This window comes from Aricia agestis, chromosome 5, assembly GCF_905147365.1.
Source record: "Aricia agestis chromosome 5, ilAriAges1.1, whole genome shotgun sequence".
Taxonomy (NCBI): Eukaryota; Metazoa; Arthropoda; class Insecta; order Lepidoptera; family Lycaenidae; genus Aricia; species Aricia agestis.
In genome coordinates this window covers 859,217-877,113 of record NC_056410.1, presented here as the reverse complement: position 1 = coordinate 877,113, position 17,897 = coordinate 859,217, and the positions used below count along the sequence as shown (strand labels likewise).

Here is a 17,897-nt window from a genome sequence, read left to right as displayed (position 1 = left end):
TCAGTGGAATCGGGGGTCAGTGGAATATTCAAATATCTAACATGTCACAGACGACTGACGAGACAAATAAATCCTCAGAATACTTCTGTAACGGTGGGTTGACAACGATTATTACCAATAGGTGGACCTTGCTGAGCAAGGTTTTGTGGATTGGATAAGGTATTTGAGTATTACAAGCATAATAATCATCACTGGATCAAAAATCATAATCCAGTGTCGTCTATAGTGTATATGTTGTCAACTCAACGCGAGCGAACGAGCGAGTGTCTGTGCGCTTGGTTTGTGCCATCCACCATAGATTTAAGACTAACACTTTAGTTACTCATTTTACTGTTTGTCTATAGTTTATTCGCGTTAGAAAATCAGTGGGGTATCAGTATTGATCGGCAGTTAGACAAGTAAGTTTTTTAAATTTGATTGGCTTGTTCTGTAAAAGCGAATGGTCTGACCCCGCGCTGCTTTCTAAACACGAGTTGACGGTTTATGCTGAGGCCAAATGTTCCGAACATTTCCAACATGAGAAGTGTTATTTTCGTTTCATAATAGCGGATAATAAACAAAGCTTTTCATGGCTACGCATCCTACGATCAAATAATATGATATCAACATTACTTAGCAAAGTTGTAATCTGTGATAAAACGAACACGCTTCTTATAATTATTTATTTTAAAGCTTGGTGTACCACTCGCCGACAGATCTGGTATACCTTTAGTATGTTAACAACACAAGTAGTACTTCGCATCGATTATGATGTAAAATTTATGCCGTTCACATAAACCATTTGGCCTCAGGCGTTAGTGTAACTTAGATATCTCACAGAATCTTGCCTGCCAACACTCTAAAGTGCCTTAGTGTAGATAAAATAGCTTCGCTTATTCATATCATTCGTTTAATGCTAGTTCTTAATATATAACGCTACTGGGCGACCGAAACACATTTAGAGTAGTAATAGTATCATTTTTCGTTCTTATCATGCATTAGACGCATGTTTTATACTTATGGAGGGTAGAAATCAATTATTATAATTATTAGAATATTTGAGGTGGTACAGCCAGTTGGTTTGTATTATCCAGAACACTTGTGTGAGTGTGTCTGAACATCATCATGTTTCGTTATGGCGCTATGGTACCGACATTTCGGTATGTTTGATTTCGCGACAAAGAACACAGCGTGTTACGTGGACCTTGTAGGCTGTTTGCACTATCTCGCACGATCTAATCTTTAATTTAGGATAATGTATAAAAGTACTGCATATGTAATATGTATGTTTAAGTTGAAAGGACAATATTGCTACATATCCCCATTGTTTTAGTAAAATATAAGTGATTTATGTTATGACCCCTAGGACCTACCGTCGTCGTTTGCCAGTATATTTAACTGTTACCAGTTGTATAAATAAATTAATGAAATATTAAAATTCCGGTTTCTATTAGAATAAGGGCTTTTTCATTGTAACGTAGAAACGTCGAAAACTATGTAAGTTTTCGAATTTTCATAATTCAAAGAGTAGCCGTAAACTCGCCACCTCCACACAAGTCTGACCAAGTCTGTGAAGGCAATATTTTTGTAATCTTTCCCTCCATCACAATTATTAAATAACGTTTTAAGTAGAGTAAAATCGTCCGCCTCTTGGACCATCGTTTTGTACTTAATATGTCACAATAATTATACTAAAACTTTCTAAATAGTTGTGCTACGGCTTAGCGTCTAAGTAGGAAGCTGCTTTATTTTCTGGATCGTTATAGGCACAATGAATGACGATTAATTACTGTAGAGCTTATTTATCAATAGATTCAGCAAATAGTGTGCACTCTCACGGTTATTTTGAGATGAGCACTCGATATAATTACAGTTTCAATAGAATATAGACATTTAAGAAGTTACAACGTTATGTTAATGTTACGAACTAGGCAACTTCATACGGACGAGGCCCAGTTCTATAAAAATATTTGTAGCTATTGTATAGCGATGCTTTGTAATATCGGGCTTCTGGGAGGAGTGACACTGCAAAGTATATTATTGCAAATCTTGTGATCATTTGTAATACGCGAGAACAAAATATTGTACTTAATGAGCTGGGCTCAGTGCCATACCCGAGTTATGTATTTTGCAGTGTGAGTCCATAAATTGAATAAATATGTATAATATTGTTTATGTTTGAAAACGTGCACCCGTAGCTAATTTGTTAAAAATGTTTTAAGCATCAGATGAAGGTTTAAGGATAGTGTCTCAGATATTATAATATTAGTTCCAACTGGCAACTGTTATCGGGTAGATTTGGGCATGTTTTATACAGAAATATGTATTGTATTATAAGGACATATCATTGTAGCGCAGACAGAAAACGTAAAAAAATAACATGTAAGTATGTTAATGTTTACGTATTTGTATTAAAATAATTACAGCCAATCGGTGCAACTAATATACCGTAGGCTAACGCAAAAGTTCATTACATATAAAGCAGCCTCTACACGTTGGCCGTGTTTGCCGAACAGAAGGGGACGGCGCTATACCAGAAAGAAAGACGCAAATAATTCAATCTCTTTTTTTAGTATAGCGCTGTCCTCTTCTGTTCGGCAAACACGGCCAACGTGTAGAGGCTGCTTAAAATAAATGATTTGGGTATGTTTCTCATTTGAATAGCTTGCCACATATTTGCCGCCTAGATTTTTTGTAATAAGTATTTGAATAATTACCAAACACCATATTATAACTGAGCTTTGATAAAATAATAACATAATATTATATATAACCTCAATTTTAACAAGTCTATATATTATTTCGAGCTCAGTTGATTTCAATGTTTGTCAGAATAATAATTTTGTGTTAAAGTACAAAGCGTCCAAGCCTCTCTGATGCCTTATAAATATAAGCAAATAAAGGTTTATGTTTCATAATTTGTTTCATTGCCACTTACCTTTTCGTTTTAATACAACTTCAATAAAACAACATAGTAACGTAATGGAATCAGAATTATTTATTATATGGTATTTACATGTACTTTGAAAACGGTATCTAACTACACTTATGGCAACACTAGGCTAGCGATCCAAGATTTGGATCTGTCGAACGTATGACGCCAAAAAACTATCTCTCGGACATCAAATTCGAGTCCCCCAAAGGCATACTAAAGTAGATTGGCCTAGCTAAATGATTTTTGTCGTCATACGGTCCACAGCCCTCGCACGCGCTCTCAGATGTAACAAAATGTATAACCTACAGTATGTACAGCCTATCTAATGGAAAGATCCTAAATATATTTGCGAATAAATAAAAACATAATATACAAATATATAACACGCTTAGAATCAACTTAAACTCTACGTCGAAGATATTTACAAAAACGATGAAAAAAAACAAGGACCTTGTTTTTACGAGAATTTAAATTGTATCTAATCGATTTTATCACGTCACGTTTAGCGAACTGCAAGTCGGCTCACGTGCAGGTTGAGGTCAGTTCGAACCCAGGTTCGCTCCTACTGGGCTCAGTCAGATTATTAAAAATTGTGTTATAATGCTCAAAGTGTTTGATACGACAAGGTAACAAAAGAAAGACAGTCACGAAAACACAAGTCGCTGTGTGGCGGCTTATTTTGTTCATACCGAGTAGTCCGACTACCGACGTAGCCGCGCTAACACGCCTCAATGGGCTCCGACGAGGAACATTTCAAACAGTCACAGCTTTTAACGGACATGTAAACATTTTTATTTTTTTAAATTAATAAAAACATACAAATTTGTATAAGGAATAGAATATTCGTTATTTTGCTTTTAAGCAAATACTAAGACCATGTTACCCGAATATTGAAAAATGTTCCTCGTCCGCAATTTTAACAATACATAATCCTAGTATTTAGTTATCACAAGTTCGAAGATAATTCGAGTTACGCAAGGAATGAAATTTGGAACACAAATAAATGCTGTCAAATGGAATAGGGCCGGCGTCGGGGCGGGCCCTGCCGCAAGTCGCGGGACACCGACGTTCGCGCGGACCGATACAGACCTGTCGCCTCTATAGTAGTAGTAAAATCGAGCTATATCGTTTTAGACTGAAATCTATAGCGCAAAAAGTATTACAATGAAAATGTTTAGTTTTTACAGCAACCGGATATTTACAGAAAGGAAATGATTGCATCGAGTTTTAACGAGATCACAGGGCCCATAAACACTCACTCATGTACATCGTACACAACATCAGACGGCACAACATTTCGACACTCATATCGGCGCATAGTAATTAAAAATATTTCTGATCTTACTTTGTTTCACATGTTTTCAACACACCACTCACCGGGCAGAGTATAGATTTCAGCCTCGAAAGTATTAAATACAACAGTAACGAAGAGATTTGGTAAAATATATTTGACGAGGTGCGGTTCCCCGCGACCCGCCCGGCCCGAGTCCGTCCTACACGGTGAGGCTGGTGATGAGCTGCTGGCACAGCTTGCCGTACTCCTGCTGGTCGCCGGATATCCGCCTCATCTTCAGGCCCTTCTTCTCCTTCAGTCTGTTCTCGCAGAGCACGAGCTCGATCTGGATGCCGCCGGAGTACTCGAGGTTGAGGAAGCCGGTGCGCGCCTCCGCGTCGCCGGGCCGCGCCGCCGGCTCGCCCGCCTCCACCAGGATGCTCCGTGGCGGCACGCGCGTGTTGATGGTCTCCTTCAGCAGCTCCACGATCCGCCGCGAGTCCATCTGCGAGCAGGTCGTGGATAGCGCCACCTCGTAGCACTCCTGCGCGGCCGACAATCGCTGCGGGCTGAGCAGGATGGGCGCGGGTCGCTCCTCCGGCCGGCACACCTCCGTCAGCCGCAGGTCCATCGTAGAGCGCTGCAGCCGGTCGATGTCCGCGCTCTCGCCGGCGTCGGCACCCCCGGCGTCCGCCTCCTCGTAGTACTCCGTCACCTCCTCCAGCACGCCCTGCGCCGAGAACGACGAGCGGGGCGTCTCGCCGCGCTCCGAGAAGCTGCCGCGCCCCAAGTCCGAGCGCTCGGAGAACGACGAGCGGCCGAGGTCGGAGCGCTCGGAGAAGGAGGAGCGGCCGGGCTCGCCGCGCTCGGAGATGCTGCCGCGGTCCGAGAACGAGAACGACTCGCGGTGCTCGGAGAAGCTGCCGCGGTTCTCGCTGAAGCCGGAGCTGGCCGAAACGATGTTGGAGTATATGGAGTGCACGTTCTGCTCGCAGTTGGGCGAGGCGGCGGCGGAGTCGGTGCTGAGCGAGTCGTCGCTGAAGCCGAGCGAGCGGTCGCTGCCGCGCCGCGCCCGCGCCTCGTCCGCCGGGAGCTTGCCGGCGTCGTCGCCGCAGTCCCCGGGCGACTCCATCTCGGCATCCCCGCCGACGTCGGGGGCGCCGCGCGCGCGTGTCGCCTCTGCCTCCTGGCTGACCTTCCGGCCGATGCCCCGGGTGATGGAGGGGCGGTCGGCCAGCTCGGAGGGCTCCGATATGACGAACTGCGGGAGCGGGTACCGGGCGTTCTCGAGGCTGTCGACGCTGTCCTCGGAGGAGGAGGCGACTAGCGTGATCTCGGAGCCGAGGCAGTCGGTGATGCTGATCTGCGGGTGGGCGGCGGGGTAGGGCGGGAAGGCGCGGTCGGCGGGCGGGCCGGGGCCGATCTCCTCCTGGATCATGTCTAGCGGCGAGCCGGGGTTGGAGATGGGGGAGCTGTTAAGGGAGCGGTGCGCGACGGCGTGGACCTGCGGGTGCAGGATGGGGTGCAGCTGCGGGTAGCCGGTGTCCATGTGCTCGGTGTTGCGCAGGTCGAGCGGCGTGGCGGCGGCCTGCGGCGTGCCGCGCGTGATGGACCCGGTGTGCAGGATGCTCAGCCCCTCCGTGATCTGGTGCAGCGGCGAGCCGGGGCTGGCCGGCGACGCGTGTCCGCCCAGCAGCCCGAAGCTGCTGTACGAGTGCATCGATTTCAGCACGTCCTGGGGCAGGTGCGGCGAGTACAGGTTGATTCCTATTTTCAGCGACAGGTCCTGGAAACGAGTGTAAAGCGTTAAGTCGGTATATCACTTATCGACGAATCACATTCACTAGAATGAAGGAGAGTCTGTACCTGAGCGGTCCGGTCGCGCACCGGGTCGAGGCCGAGCGCGCCGAAGTCCAGCGCCGACGACGACGAGCCGCAGTGGCTGGGGGAGGCTGAAACAACATTTTTTTTATTCTATTAACCGATTCAATGCGGCGCACCTTTTTGACTACTTTCAATCGTGGCGGCATACAATTTTCTCGTGACACGTCAGCCGTGTCATACGCCATAGAAGTAGATGACACGGCTACGTTCAAAAAGGTTTATTGTTTTTCTTGGTTTTTACGTGTTTATTAACTTAATTTATTTAATTGAACCCAAACCATTGATGTTAACGGAAAGCTACGTAGTTTTGAGTTGATTTCGAGTAGTTTTACTAAATTTTAACCTGAAAATGGCAGGTAAGTGATTTTTTTTATTCAGGTGTTGCAAGCCTTTTGTAGGTTTCAAAGTTAGAAAAATTAGTATATTAAACTAGCTGTCCCGGCAAACATTGTTTGGCCATATAAAGTATTTCGCCCATTTCATCAAAATAGATTGAATAGTTTAAGCGAAAATCATAAAAGTTTATTGTGCGGGAGCCGTACATTTTCCGGGACAAAAAGTATCTCTTGTCCTTTCCCGAGAATCAAAGTATCTCAATACCAAAATTCATCAAAATCAATTGAATAGTTCACGCGCAAATCATAAAAGTATATTGTGCAGTAACCTTACATTCTTCCGGGACAAAACGTATGCTATGTTCGTCTAAATTCGGAAATTTAAATATATTTTTTTAGAATTTTTCTCTCCGTAAGAACCATCCTCGTACTGAAGTATGTAGGAATATTTAAAAAAAAGAATTAGCGAAATCGGTCCAACCGTTCTCGAATTTTGCGCTTAGCAACACATTCAGCGACTCATTTTTATATTATAGAAGATAGATCTGGGTTTCCGATGTAAATTATACGTTCGTAGATAAATTTAAATAAGTTCGTTGTTTGGTTTTTTAACCGACTTCCAAAAAGGAGGAGGTTATACGTTCGGCTGTGGATATTTTTTTATGTGTGTTCAACGAATACTCCGCTGTTTGTGAACCGATTTTCAAAATTTTTCTTTCATTGTATGGGGTATTTGTTCCGATTGATCCGGTTCCGAGTTGGTACCATGTTCACAAAAGTGGTGGTCTTATGATGGGAACCATGAGGAAATCAAAAAAATATATGTACTAGCCAATTCCATACATAAAACTAAGTTTTCTCGATATAATATTTTCGATAAATTTTATAAGCACGATAATTGGGTTCCAGTAATAAAGCTTATAGGTACAAGACCACTTTTAACCGCTGGGAAACGTTTTATTTCTATGGATAAGGAAGTTTGTAGAAGCAGCTAGTTAGAAATATTTTCGAAAGAAACAACTTAGATTAAAACAAAAATTGTTAGTAGATTAGTAATACTTTGATGTCAACGCAAGTATTTTTTCTACATTATTGCAAAATTACAAGAACTTGAAAGTCTACAATAATAAAGAATAATATGGGCTCCCAATATTACTTTATTTTCTTAAAAGTTTACTACTAAAAAGCCCGGCCGCACATTATCCGAATTTCTGATCAGAAAAATACATTTTGACACATCAGAATTCAGATAGCATGCGGGGTCCACAACAAAATGTATAAACAGTGTGCGTTCCGGTGGGGGTCCGGCGGGCGTACGGCCGGGAAAAAAGAAGACAGCCCCTACTTTTTTCAATTCACAGAATATTCAGAGGCGACGCCTATAGGCTTGTTATACGTGGAAAATTAAGATGATTTTGTTAAGAGCAGAACCTTCTAAAGTGTAATTTGGTGTAATACTCAATTAATATCTTTATAAAATGCAACTCAAATAAAATTGACTTGACTGATAATGCAATTTTAGGTTATATCGAATCACATACTTTTTCATTTTTACAGCAGCTATCCATTTATATCTGATCTAATTTCCTAGTGGATTTAGAAAAAATATTAAATTTGTATACTGACTACCTATTTCTGCTGTTATTTTTGCAGTCTACGATACAAAAACAATTAAGACCAATTTCGAAACAAGATATTTATTTGACTATTAGCTGAGACTCTTTTTTTGCATATTTTTGCCGCGGCAAGCGCTTCGCACCCACTTCGCACGCTCCGAATAGTGTGTCACGGACTTTTTTGTAGATATTTTATAAGATTTACAATTAATTAGAACACTTTATAGTACTATATTTTATAGTTTAGGCAGCATACGCAAAATAAGTAACTTTTCTGGTTGATTTATTACACCTTGTGTCAGAAAAACCCAAATATCTTACGGAACCCTATTTTTCCAAAATAAAATTTAGCCTATGTTACTCGTGGATAACGTATTTGTACTTTCGAATGGTGAAAGGATTTTCAAAATCGGTGTAGTAGTTCTTGGGCCTATTCATTACGATTAAACAAACAAAGTTTTCCTCTTTATAATATTAGTGTAGATTTTGAAAAGAAAAATTTGGTCAAACGTTTTCCTGCGGTTTACAAGAGTAAAATATGTGTGACTAAATTTAATTTCTTTATGTCTATGAAATTAGTATAAATATACAAGGTCTTAATATTTAGAAAATAAGGAACATACAAAAATTATGTATGTGTTATAGTAAAAAAGATACATAAAATGCTGCTCACCGGGTAGTGACATGGCGGGCACGTGCACGCGCTCGGCGGGCGGAGACGCGGCCGTCGGCGTGTTGCGCCGCTCCAATCCGCGCTGTAACCAACAAAACTGTATTATATTATGCTTGTTGTAATATTCAAGGTGATATTCATTACCATTAACTAGTTTATTTGAAGGCGTGCGTATACGTGATAGGCGAATGTGTAGCATTGGATTATACATACTAATTACTATCAGGGACATTAATCCAGGCTCATGGCTGGACCTACGTAGTTCGATGGGTTTTTTTGGGTTCCTTACCCAATGGGTAAGAGACTTCGATGTCTGTACTCTGTCCGTCTGCCTCCAGACTGTATCTCAAGAACCGCTATAGCTAGACTTATAAATTTTTTACGGATTGTGTTTATCTGTTGCCGCTGTAACAACAAATACTAAAAACAAAATATAATTTTAAGGGGGGCTCCCATTTAAAAAACATATTTTTTTTGGGCTTTTTTACTTGATATTAGTAATGGTATCAGGTAGGCTCTTGAAATTTTCACAAAGTCCTTGACTATGTGTTCTTTGTTAATTAATAAAAATAAAATAATAAATAAGGGGGGCTCCCATACAAAAAACACATTTTTTGGGTCTATTTTTGCTCTTCCTTCTTGAGCGAGTCCAACTCGCACTTGGCCGATTATTTTTGTCTTTTTTAATTGCCAATAACTTTACATTTTACCTTAAACATTACAAATCTGCAAACTGTTTGGGAATGTTTGTTAGCGACATTTTACAAAATTTGCTGAACAAAACATAACTCGAAACTTAATAACATTTCTAACCTATTAATCACATAAAATAATTAACTTGATAAAACACGACCAAATGACTCAGGTCCCCCGTCTCTATGAACCAATATCTCTCATTACACGTAGGTGTTGTAACTCACCTGAAGCTGTCTGTACTCGTGTCGCGCCGAGGCGATGTCGTGCGCGGCGCGCGGCGGGCTCAGCTCCGCGCGCCGCACCGGCGAGTACCGCTCCGCGTGCTCGCGCGCTGCAACGTTCACGCATTAGTTAACTATGTGTACACACTACACATGCATAATATTATACAGTGAGATAACGCGACAGCGGTCGTTTCTCACACACCACAAAACCTTTGCATGTCAAAATAATGTCATAGTAACGCTTAATAACGTAAATCGTAATATTTGGTTATTGGAAACAACATGTTGTAGGCGTTTCCATGACATGACATGATTTTGACATGAGCAGTAAAATGTTCGTGTTCGGCTCATTTTTTTATCCCGCAAAACTTTTATTAAATAATAAATAAAATAAATAAAATAAAATAAAAAGCCTTTTATTTCTTGCTATGATACAATGTGATAGAATAGAGCTAATGTTAAAATAAAAGTTTATAATAATGACTATAAAATATCAAAACTACTCTTAATTTACTTGCGACTATTAACTAACTATACTACTATACTACTCTAATTACTTAATTAATGTTAATGTAACTTTTTTTTTTTCTCTGCAAGAACCCCTCTCAGTTGAAGGTGAAGGCCTCCTCTAAAGAATTCCATTTTTCTCTATCTCGAGCAACTGTTGGCCAGGAGCGACCGGCTATTTTTATTATTTCATCCTCCCATCTCGCATGTGGTCTGCCTTGGAGACGTTTACCATACGGGCCAGCCCATTTAGTTACCCTGCTAGTCCATCGGTCATCCTCTAGCCTCGCTACGTGTCCTGCCCACTTCCATTTTAATTTTCTAGCGTAGGTTAAGGCATCTTTCGCTTTTGTTATTTTCCTTATGTTGGAGTGGCGGATTTTTTGTATTTTTCTGATGTTGAGCATACTTCTTTCTATGCCGCGTTGGCAGGTGGTAATCTTGTTTTTAATTTTGTTAGAGAATTTCCAAGTTTGACACGCGTAGGTCAGGCAGGGTAGGAGGCAGGTATTCATCGCTTTTGTTTTTATACTTATGGACAAGTTGCTTTTAAATATCTCGCTGAGCGACCAGTATTTGTTCCACGTATTTTGCGCTCTTCGCTCTACTTCCAATTCGTTTAGTTTTCTGTCGAATCCAATTAGTTTTCCTAGGTATGTGTACGTATCAGTGTATTGTAGAGTTTCGTCGTCTATTGATATATTTCTGTATTTTGAGCTGTTTGTCATAATCATTGTTTTTGTTAGATTCATTTCTAGTCCCACATATTTGCTAGCCGTGTTTAAGGAGTCGATCAAGGATTGGAGTTGTGTGCTCGTTTCCGATAACAGAACCAAATCATCTGCAAAACGCAGGTGACATAGATAATTCCCTTTGATGTTGAGTCCCATTTTTTCCCATTTTAAATTATTTATTATTGATTCTAGGACCGATATAAATAATTTTGGGGATAGGGGGTCTCCTTGTTTTACCCCTCTTTTTACAGCAAATGTAGGTCCAGTAGTTTCCAACTTTATTCTCGCTACGCTATTATTATAAATATTTTTGATTAATTCTATATATTTTGGGTGAACTCCCTGGCCCTGTAGAGCAGTCCATATACTAGAGTGTGATACAGAGTCGAAGGCCTTTTTATAATCGATGAACGCTATGTAGAGACTTCTTTGTTTTTCCTGATATTTTTCCATTATGAGTTCCAACGTATGTATGTGGTCAATCGTTGAGAAACTTTTTCGAAAACCAGCTTGTTCGATCGGTTGTTTTGCTTCCAGCGTCCTGCTAATTCTGTTGTTAATAATTGTAGCGAAAAGTTTGTAGAGACAGGAGAGAAGGCTTATCGGTCTGTAATTTGCAATATCTTTTGCATTTCCTTTCTTGTAAATCAAAATAATCTCTGACTCTTTCCACTGTGACGGTATTTCAGCTGTTTCTAATATTTTGTTAAAAAGGCAAGTTAAGGGTGGAGTAAGGTGTTGGCAAGCAATCTTTATGGCTTCATTGGTGATGCCGTCCGGCCCTGGGCTTTTGTCTATTTTTAGCCTTTTAATGGTCTCGGTTACTTCGTTTTCTGATATAGGTGGAATATTTTCAAAGTTGGTTTCGTTTGTACAGTTTTTGTGGTTGCTATATTCGTTTGTTCTGGCACTGTATAGATTTTTATAAAACTCTGTTGCTGTATGAATGATATCTTTTCGATTTTTAACCAACATGCCGTTGCTGTTTAAGCTATCTATCCAACCTTTATTTGTTCGTAGCTCTTTCAGAGGTTTTTTTGAGCTTCCTGTTTGTTTCAAATGGAATTCAAACGTCTTTAATCTGTAGTTCTTGTAGTCGAGCTTTATGTATTTGCTTATTAGTTTGTATAAGGCTTTTAACTCGTTTTTCATTGCTCTTGTTTTATTTTTCGTACGGTGCAATTCCTGCCTTCTCTTTATGAGAGCTAACGTGCGTTCATCCAAAATTTTGTGTGTCGTTTTTGCTGTTTCTTTAGGTATACGGGCGTCTTGTAAGCTTTGGGATATAGCTTTAAGTAAAATATTGTAATATGCTTGTACAGATGTTTTTTCTACACAATGAGTCAAATTTTGCACATGATCTAAGATGTTTTGTTTGTATCTTGTTATTTCTTGTTCAGTTTTTAGTGACAAGTGCCTTTTATTATTGTAGCCCGCACGCCTTTTTTTTTGTGTTGTACTCATTGCTAGAGTAGCTCTAACTGGTCTGTGGTCAGATGGAAAGCTTACGTTTAGGACCTCTATATTTTGACATAATCCAGGGTTATTTGACAGTATAAAATCTAATTCATTTTTATGTAATCCATTCGGTGACCGCCATGTCCATCTCTGTTTAGGCTTTTTACGAAAAAAGGTGTTTAGGATTGCTAGTTTATGTTCGAGGGCGAAGTCGATTAATCTCTGACCTCTTTGGTTTCTTTCCCCATAGCCATAATTTTTCATTATCAGTTTTTCATCTTTTTCTGGCTGTCCTATTTTGGCGTTGAAGTCTCCCATTACGAGATGATTGTTGTAGGCTAGGTCGATGGCTTTGTTAACCTGCTGATAAAATGAGCTAATCTCCTCCTCACTAGCTGCTTCTGTTGGTGCATATACTTGAATAAAGGACATGCGCATCCTTTCAATAGTCAGGTTTAACAGTGCGACTCTATCACTGAGACCTGTATAGCTGTCAATGCAATCTTTGTGTCTTTTATTTATTAGGAACCCTACTCCATATTTTCCGGGTGTGAGCCCAGTATAGCATAATATGAAATTTTCGTATTCTTCTATCTGGGTGCCGATACGTCTTACCTCACACAGTCCTATTATGTCAAATTTTATTTCTTGGATGGCTTCATTAAACTCTATCAAGCGCTCGTATGTTGATAGAGTTCTTACGTTGTAGGTTATAATGTAGAGCTCGTTTCTATTATTCTCTATACAATTGGACGATTCAGATGTCTGTGGCGATAGTTGTGTGCTTGAATGGGTTTGATGTATAATCCTTAGAGGGTTTTGGTCTTGATCTTCCTCGGTGACCGGCCGGCTTGGAAGATAATATGTTTTTTTACATTTAGTTCTTTTTTCTAATAGCTTGAGTTTTGAATGAGAGGGGTTGTCTGATTGCTATTCATTGCGTGAGTTAAGTGTATCGTTGGGAAGGCTATTGCAATTTTTATTATATATATAGTTAAGTATTCCTGGTTTCGAAGTTCCTTCTGATACGCTGGACGTCCTCCTTAATGCGACGTAGGTTTTGTTCTTTTTGTTTACAGAGGTTTTTGGTTCGGCTTGTGAGGGATTGTGGTTGTTGTCTGGCGATAATGTAAGTGTTCTTTTTTTGGTATTTGTTTCCTCAGAACTTTTGCGGAATATAATGAGCTTGTCATATCTGATGGTGCCCGAGTTTCCTTTTTCTTTTTCAAGTTTGAGTTGCTCTTGCAATTCCTTCCTTTTTTCTAAAACATACTTTGGTAGGTCTTCCTTTATATAGTACGGTGTATTTTTTAAAGTATAACTTTTTTTGAATATTTCTATTTTTGTGCCTAAAGTGGTAAATGTAGCAATTACAGGGCGAGGTTTGTTGTCTTTCTTCCCTATTCTCTTGATTTCCTGTATATCTATTTTATTGATGTTTAAAGAGAAGTTATCGTTTATGAACTGCAATAAATTCTTTTCCAAGTCTGCATATGATCTTTCCTTTTCCTCTATTCCAAAAAATACTACATTCCTTTGTCTTGACTGTTTTTCTAGGAAATATAATCTTTTCTCTTGGTTCTCAATCTTTTCCTTTAAGTTTTCATATTTTTCCTCAAGAATTTTAAACTTTTCTTCGAAAATACATTGTATATTTTGTGTAACTTGTTCCGTGACCTTTTCCGCTGATTGAACAATGGTTGATTTTTGTTCGTCTAGTTCTTTTTGGATTTTCCGAAGCATGCTCATTACTTCATCCATGATTAATTGGGTTATTACACGACAACAAGGATTTGAAGTAAATAATACGTTGTTTTGGTATTACTACTGCCCTCTATCGGTTTTCGATGGAACTAGGATGGCTCAACGGTCGCTGAGTATCGATGTAGTGAAGTAATACCGGTACTCGCTAGGAGATGTCGCTGTGTTCGTCTTTAATTTTGCAAAATCATCATAATAATTTTGTGATTTTTTTAAAGTTGTCCTTATTCACCGAGCGTATTGTCACTTTTGCACTTATTAGTCACTATTAGCATCCTCAGATGTATTGGTCTTTGAAAAATGTCACTGTTTCTTCGAAAATAACTGTCGTTTCTTTTGAACGTTTTAACACTTTTTTATCGTTTGTTACACACTTTTTCACTTAGTCCACAATATATGCACTTATTTGCCTTTTTATAAAGTCACTACACTTGTTATTTAACCTTAAAAGTATTTTCTTCTAATTTTAATCACGCAATATATACGGAGTCGATGTTAACCATGGCACGGTGGCGCCCTCTCTCTCTTTTATTACGCATGTCAAAATCATGTTATATATGACAACACCACAAACAGGTTGTTTATATTTGGTTACACTTCAATTGACGTAGCCATGACATGATATGATTTTGACATGCGCAGTAAAAGATTTGCGCGATACAAAAATGAAACGAACACGGCTATAATTTTGCGGCGCATGCATCAAAAATTATGTTAACGAACACATCAACGTTTATCATTTTTAATTTTTTATAATAAAACGATGATTGTCGTGCATTGTAGTAGATGATCGGGCTGTACGCATATGCTACGTATAAGCACGCTCACGTGCACGCTAGTATATTTTGCACGTAAGAATTTTGCTTAGTAGATGATAATATTATAATAATTATTAAACAAAAATAAAAAGGGCATATAATAATAACAAAGTAATTATTAACTATTAACTCAATCACACAAAAAGCACTATCTACTGTGAAACCCACACGCAAACACAAATAAATGTAAGTACAAACCGTGAACTGACCTTCTCTGTGCCATCCACCAGCACTCATAAACCCACAAGTCCTACAACACCATACTGTATTGTATTCATTTAATGTCTATTAATTTTACGTCTGTGGATACATATTTAGTTAAGTTATAGCCGTCGCTACGACGCAGCTACGGCTATCGCGTCCTCATCAAGAGAATCTTTCAACCTATGTTACTCTATGTGACCCACCACCCGGATAACAAAACATCAATTACCCATTTCCTGTACAGTTGCCAGCATTTGTAATTTAACTCGCTGCGGGCCGGAGTACTTGCGCTGTCGGGTGTACTGGGCGCTCTGACCGAAGCCCGGGTTGGGTACGGGCGTGCCCGCCGTGATAGAGCCGCCGGCCATCATGGGGACGCTCGGCCCCGGGGACCCGAAGTTGGGGTTGAAATTCAGATTGAACATCGGATAGGAGCCGAACGTGTCCACGCTCATGGGCGTCCCGGCCGTTATAGACCCCTGGGGCGCCATGGGCGTCCCGGCCGTTATAGACCCCTGGGGCGCCATCGGCGTTCCGGCCGTTATCGACCCCTGGTTCGGCGTTCCGGACACGATGGATCCGGTCGACAGCCTGGAAACCGCCGGGCCCTGGTTCGGAGTTCCGGAAACGATCGACCCCTTCTTGGGTATACCGGAAACTATGGAGCCCTGGTTTTGACTCTGGATGGGCGTTCCGGAGACTATCGAGCCGTGACTCGCCAGGGGAACGTCGGAGAACATTCGGTCGGTCGGCCCCCCCATCGACGCGAACACTGAGTCCTGCTCGTCCATCGGCAGGTCGGGGCCGGCGGAGCTCGGGGAGGGGACGGAGAACACGTTGTCCATGCTCGGCAGCGGCGTGCCAGAGACGATGGAGCCCCGGTTGGGGGCGGGCATATTGAACATGGCCGGGCCCCGGTCGTGGTACATCTGGGAGGTGGACGGCGTCGGGGGCCCGGAGATACCGAGATTGGGGAGGCTCATCTGGGTGAAAGGGAACATGGACTCCTGGTTGGACTGAACCGGTGTTCCGGAAGATATGGACCCCTGCGCGGGGGCGGGACCGCCGGGGGCCCCGCCCGCGGCGGCCCCGGAGTGCAGCACCGCGCCGTGGGCGGGCGAGAACTGTGGCAGGGCGGGGGTGAAGGGCGAAGCGGCCTGCGGCAGGGGGCTGCCCTGGGGGATGGTCTCGAGGACGGGCTTCATGGAGTTTTTGGCGTAGTTGGGGGTGCCGGCGGTGATGGAGCCCTGGCCCTGCGCGGGGCCGGCGGCCGGCGGGCTCGGGCTCTGGTACTGGTAGCCGCCCACCATCGACGGCGGGAGGTAGTTCCTATTCATCCGCGCCTCCACTTCCATGATAAGCTCGGGACTAATTACTACAAAACAAACGTGGTAACAAAAACAAAATTAGCAAACATAAAAACATGCGAAAGGAATTAACAAAAACTCTTAAAAAGTTTAAAGTAAAAATTTGAAACGCAAACTAAAGACATAATAAAAAAGAAAATTTTAGGTGGTCACCAAATGTTTTGAAACTAATCATTTAATATAATATTTTTATTACAATACTCTGTAACAGACATTCGGCGGCCACGCGCTATCTACAAGCTACAGTGCACTCAACAAGCAGCCACAAACATGCTACATAAAACGAATTAAAAAAAACATCAAATAACTTTAATTCTACAGATGTTTTTGTTTCTGTCATCACCACTCCGACCTTTTTTCATTGAAAATAATCTTCTTCTGTCTTTACAGGGTACGCCCTGATAATTCAAGATAAAGCTAAATCTGCGAGTATTTTTTTGTCTTGTACCACGGCGCGGGGTTACGGGGAAATGTCGTATCGCACCGCCCGGCCAACAATATACATAATCGCCGATTTAAGGTGATTGCACATATTTTGTAAGCAACGTACGGGCCGCACGCTCAGAACCCGCCGCACCGTTCTTGTACTTGCGATGCGTTCAACGCGCACGGCGCATACGTTTTATGTGCGATCAACTTTAGTGTTTTATTTGAATTATCCGGAGTGAACCCCATATACAAACTTACTCTGATTCTAATGTAAATTGCAGCGATATCCCATGACGTGTGTAACTCACCGGGCGGGCGCTCCGTGACGGTGAGCAGGCCGGTACGTCGCACGCGGATGTTCGCCGTCGACGACGGTGACGTGCTCGGCTGTAACACAACCTTAACGTTACAGACGATGAATTGAGGCTCACTAAACTTTATATGAAATGTTATATGAAATATTTTGATTATACTCGTTGTATAGTATCACACAGTCACTTAGTACTTACAAATATATCTACTATCTAGAGAGAACAATAATTATACATCCATAAATCGGCCCATAAAGTTAATATACCTAGCGGAATAGAGAAACAAAGGTCTGAGCAAGAGAGATGTCACTATCAGTGACACTGCATGGTAAAAAGACACGTGTGATACATGACAGCCATGGTCGCCCGACTACAGCGACGATCACTTCTCCATCAGCAGCCGCCAGAGTAGTAGTGTTCAGTTATACAGTAATCTGTGTTTAATTTCCTCACGCAGCCATTGTACATACTGTACACTGTACACCATATACACCGGGGCACACTCGCCGCAGCTGTAGTTGACGACAGCACAGTGTCTGTAACTATTGTGGGACTTACCATCGAGGTGGCGCAGACGGAGGTGGCGCTGGCGGCCTCCTCGGGCGTGGCCATCGTGTGCCGCTTACTGCTGCCGCGGTTCAGCATGTACCTGAAACATTATTACTTGAAATGGTGACACTTCACATGGCTATT

At 41.6% G+C, this 17,897-nt stretch overlaps 1 protein-coding gene and 1 long non-coding RNA gene across 2 annotated transcripts in view; one reads left to right on the top strand and one right to left on the bottom strand.

The window, feature by feature from the left end:
• The first annotated feature begins 10 nt into the window (after window positions 1-10).
• LOC121727464 lies at window positions 11-7,589 on the top strand. Its single transcript, XR_006035680.1, has 3 exons — window positions 11-2,247; window positions 7,398-7,400; window positions 7,579-7,589. It is a non-coding gene; the product is annotated as an uncharacterized LOC121727464 (long non-coding RNA).
• The window catches only part of LOC121727461, a 34,945-nt gene continuing 20,002 nt past the window's right edge, over window positions 2,955-17,897 (bottom strand). Inside the window, exons 17-23 of the mRNA XM_042115338.1 lie at window positions 17,763-17,853; window positions 17,202-17,280; window positions 15,327-16,472; window positions 9,616-9,722; window positions 8,696-8,777; window positions 6,054-6,139; window positions 2,955-5,973 (exon numbers count right to left, since the gene is read on the bottom strand). Coding sequence (XP_041971272.1) covers window positions 4,408-5,973; window positions 6,054-6,139; window positions 8,696-8,777; window positions 9,616-9,722; window positions 15,327-16,472; window positions 17,202-17,280; window positions 17,763-17,853 — 3,157 coding nt within the window. The 3' untranslated portion in view covers window positions 2,955-4,407. The remainder of the gene's footprint in view (window positions 5,974-6,053; window positions 6,140-8,695; window positions 8,778-9,615; window positions 9,723-15,326; window positions 16,473-17,201; window positions 17,281-17,762; window positions 17,854-17,897) is intronic.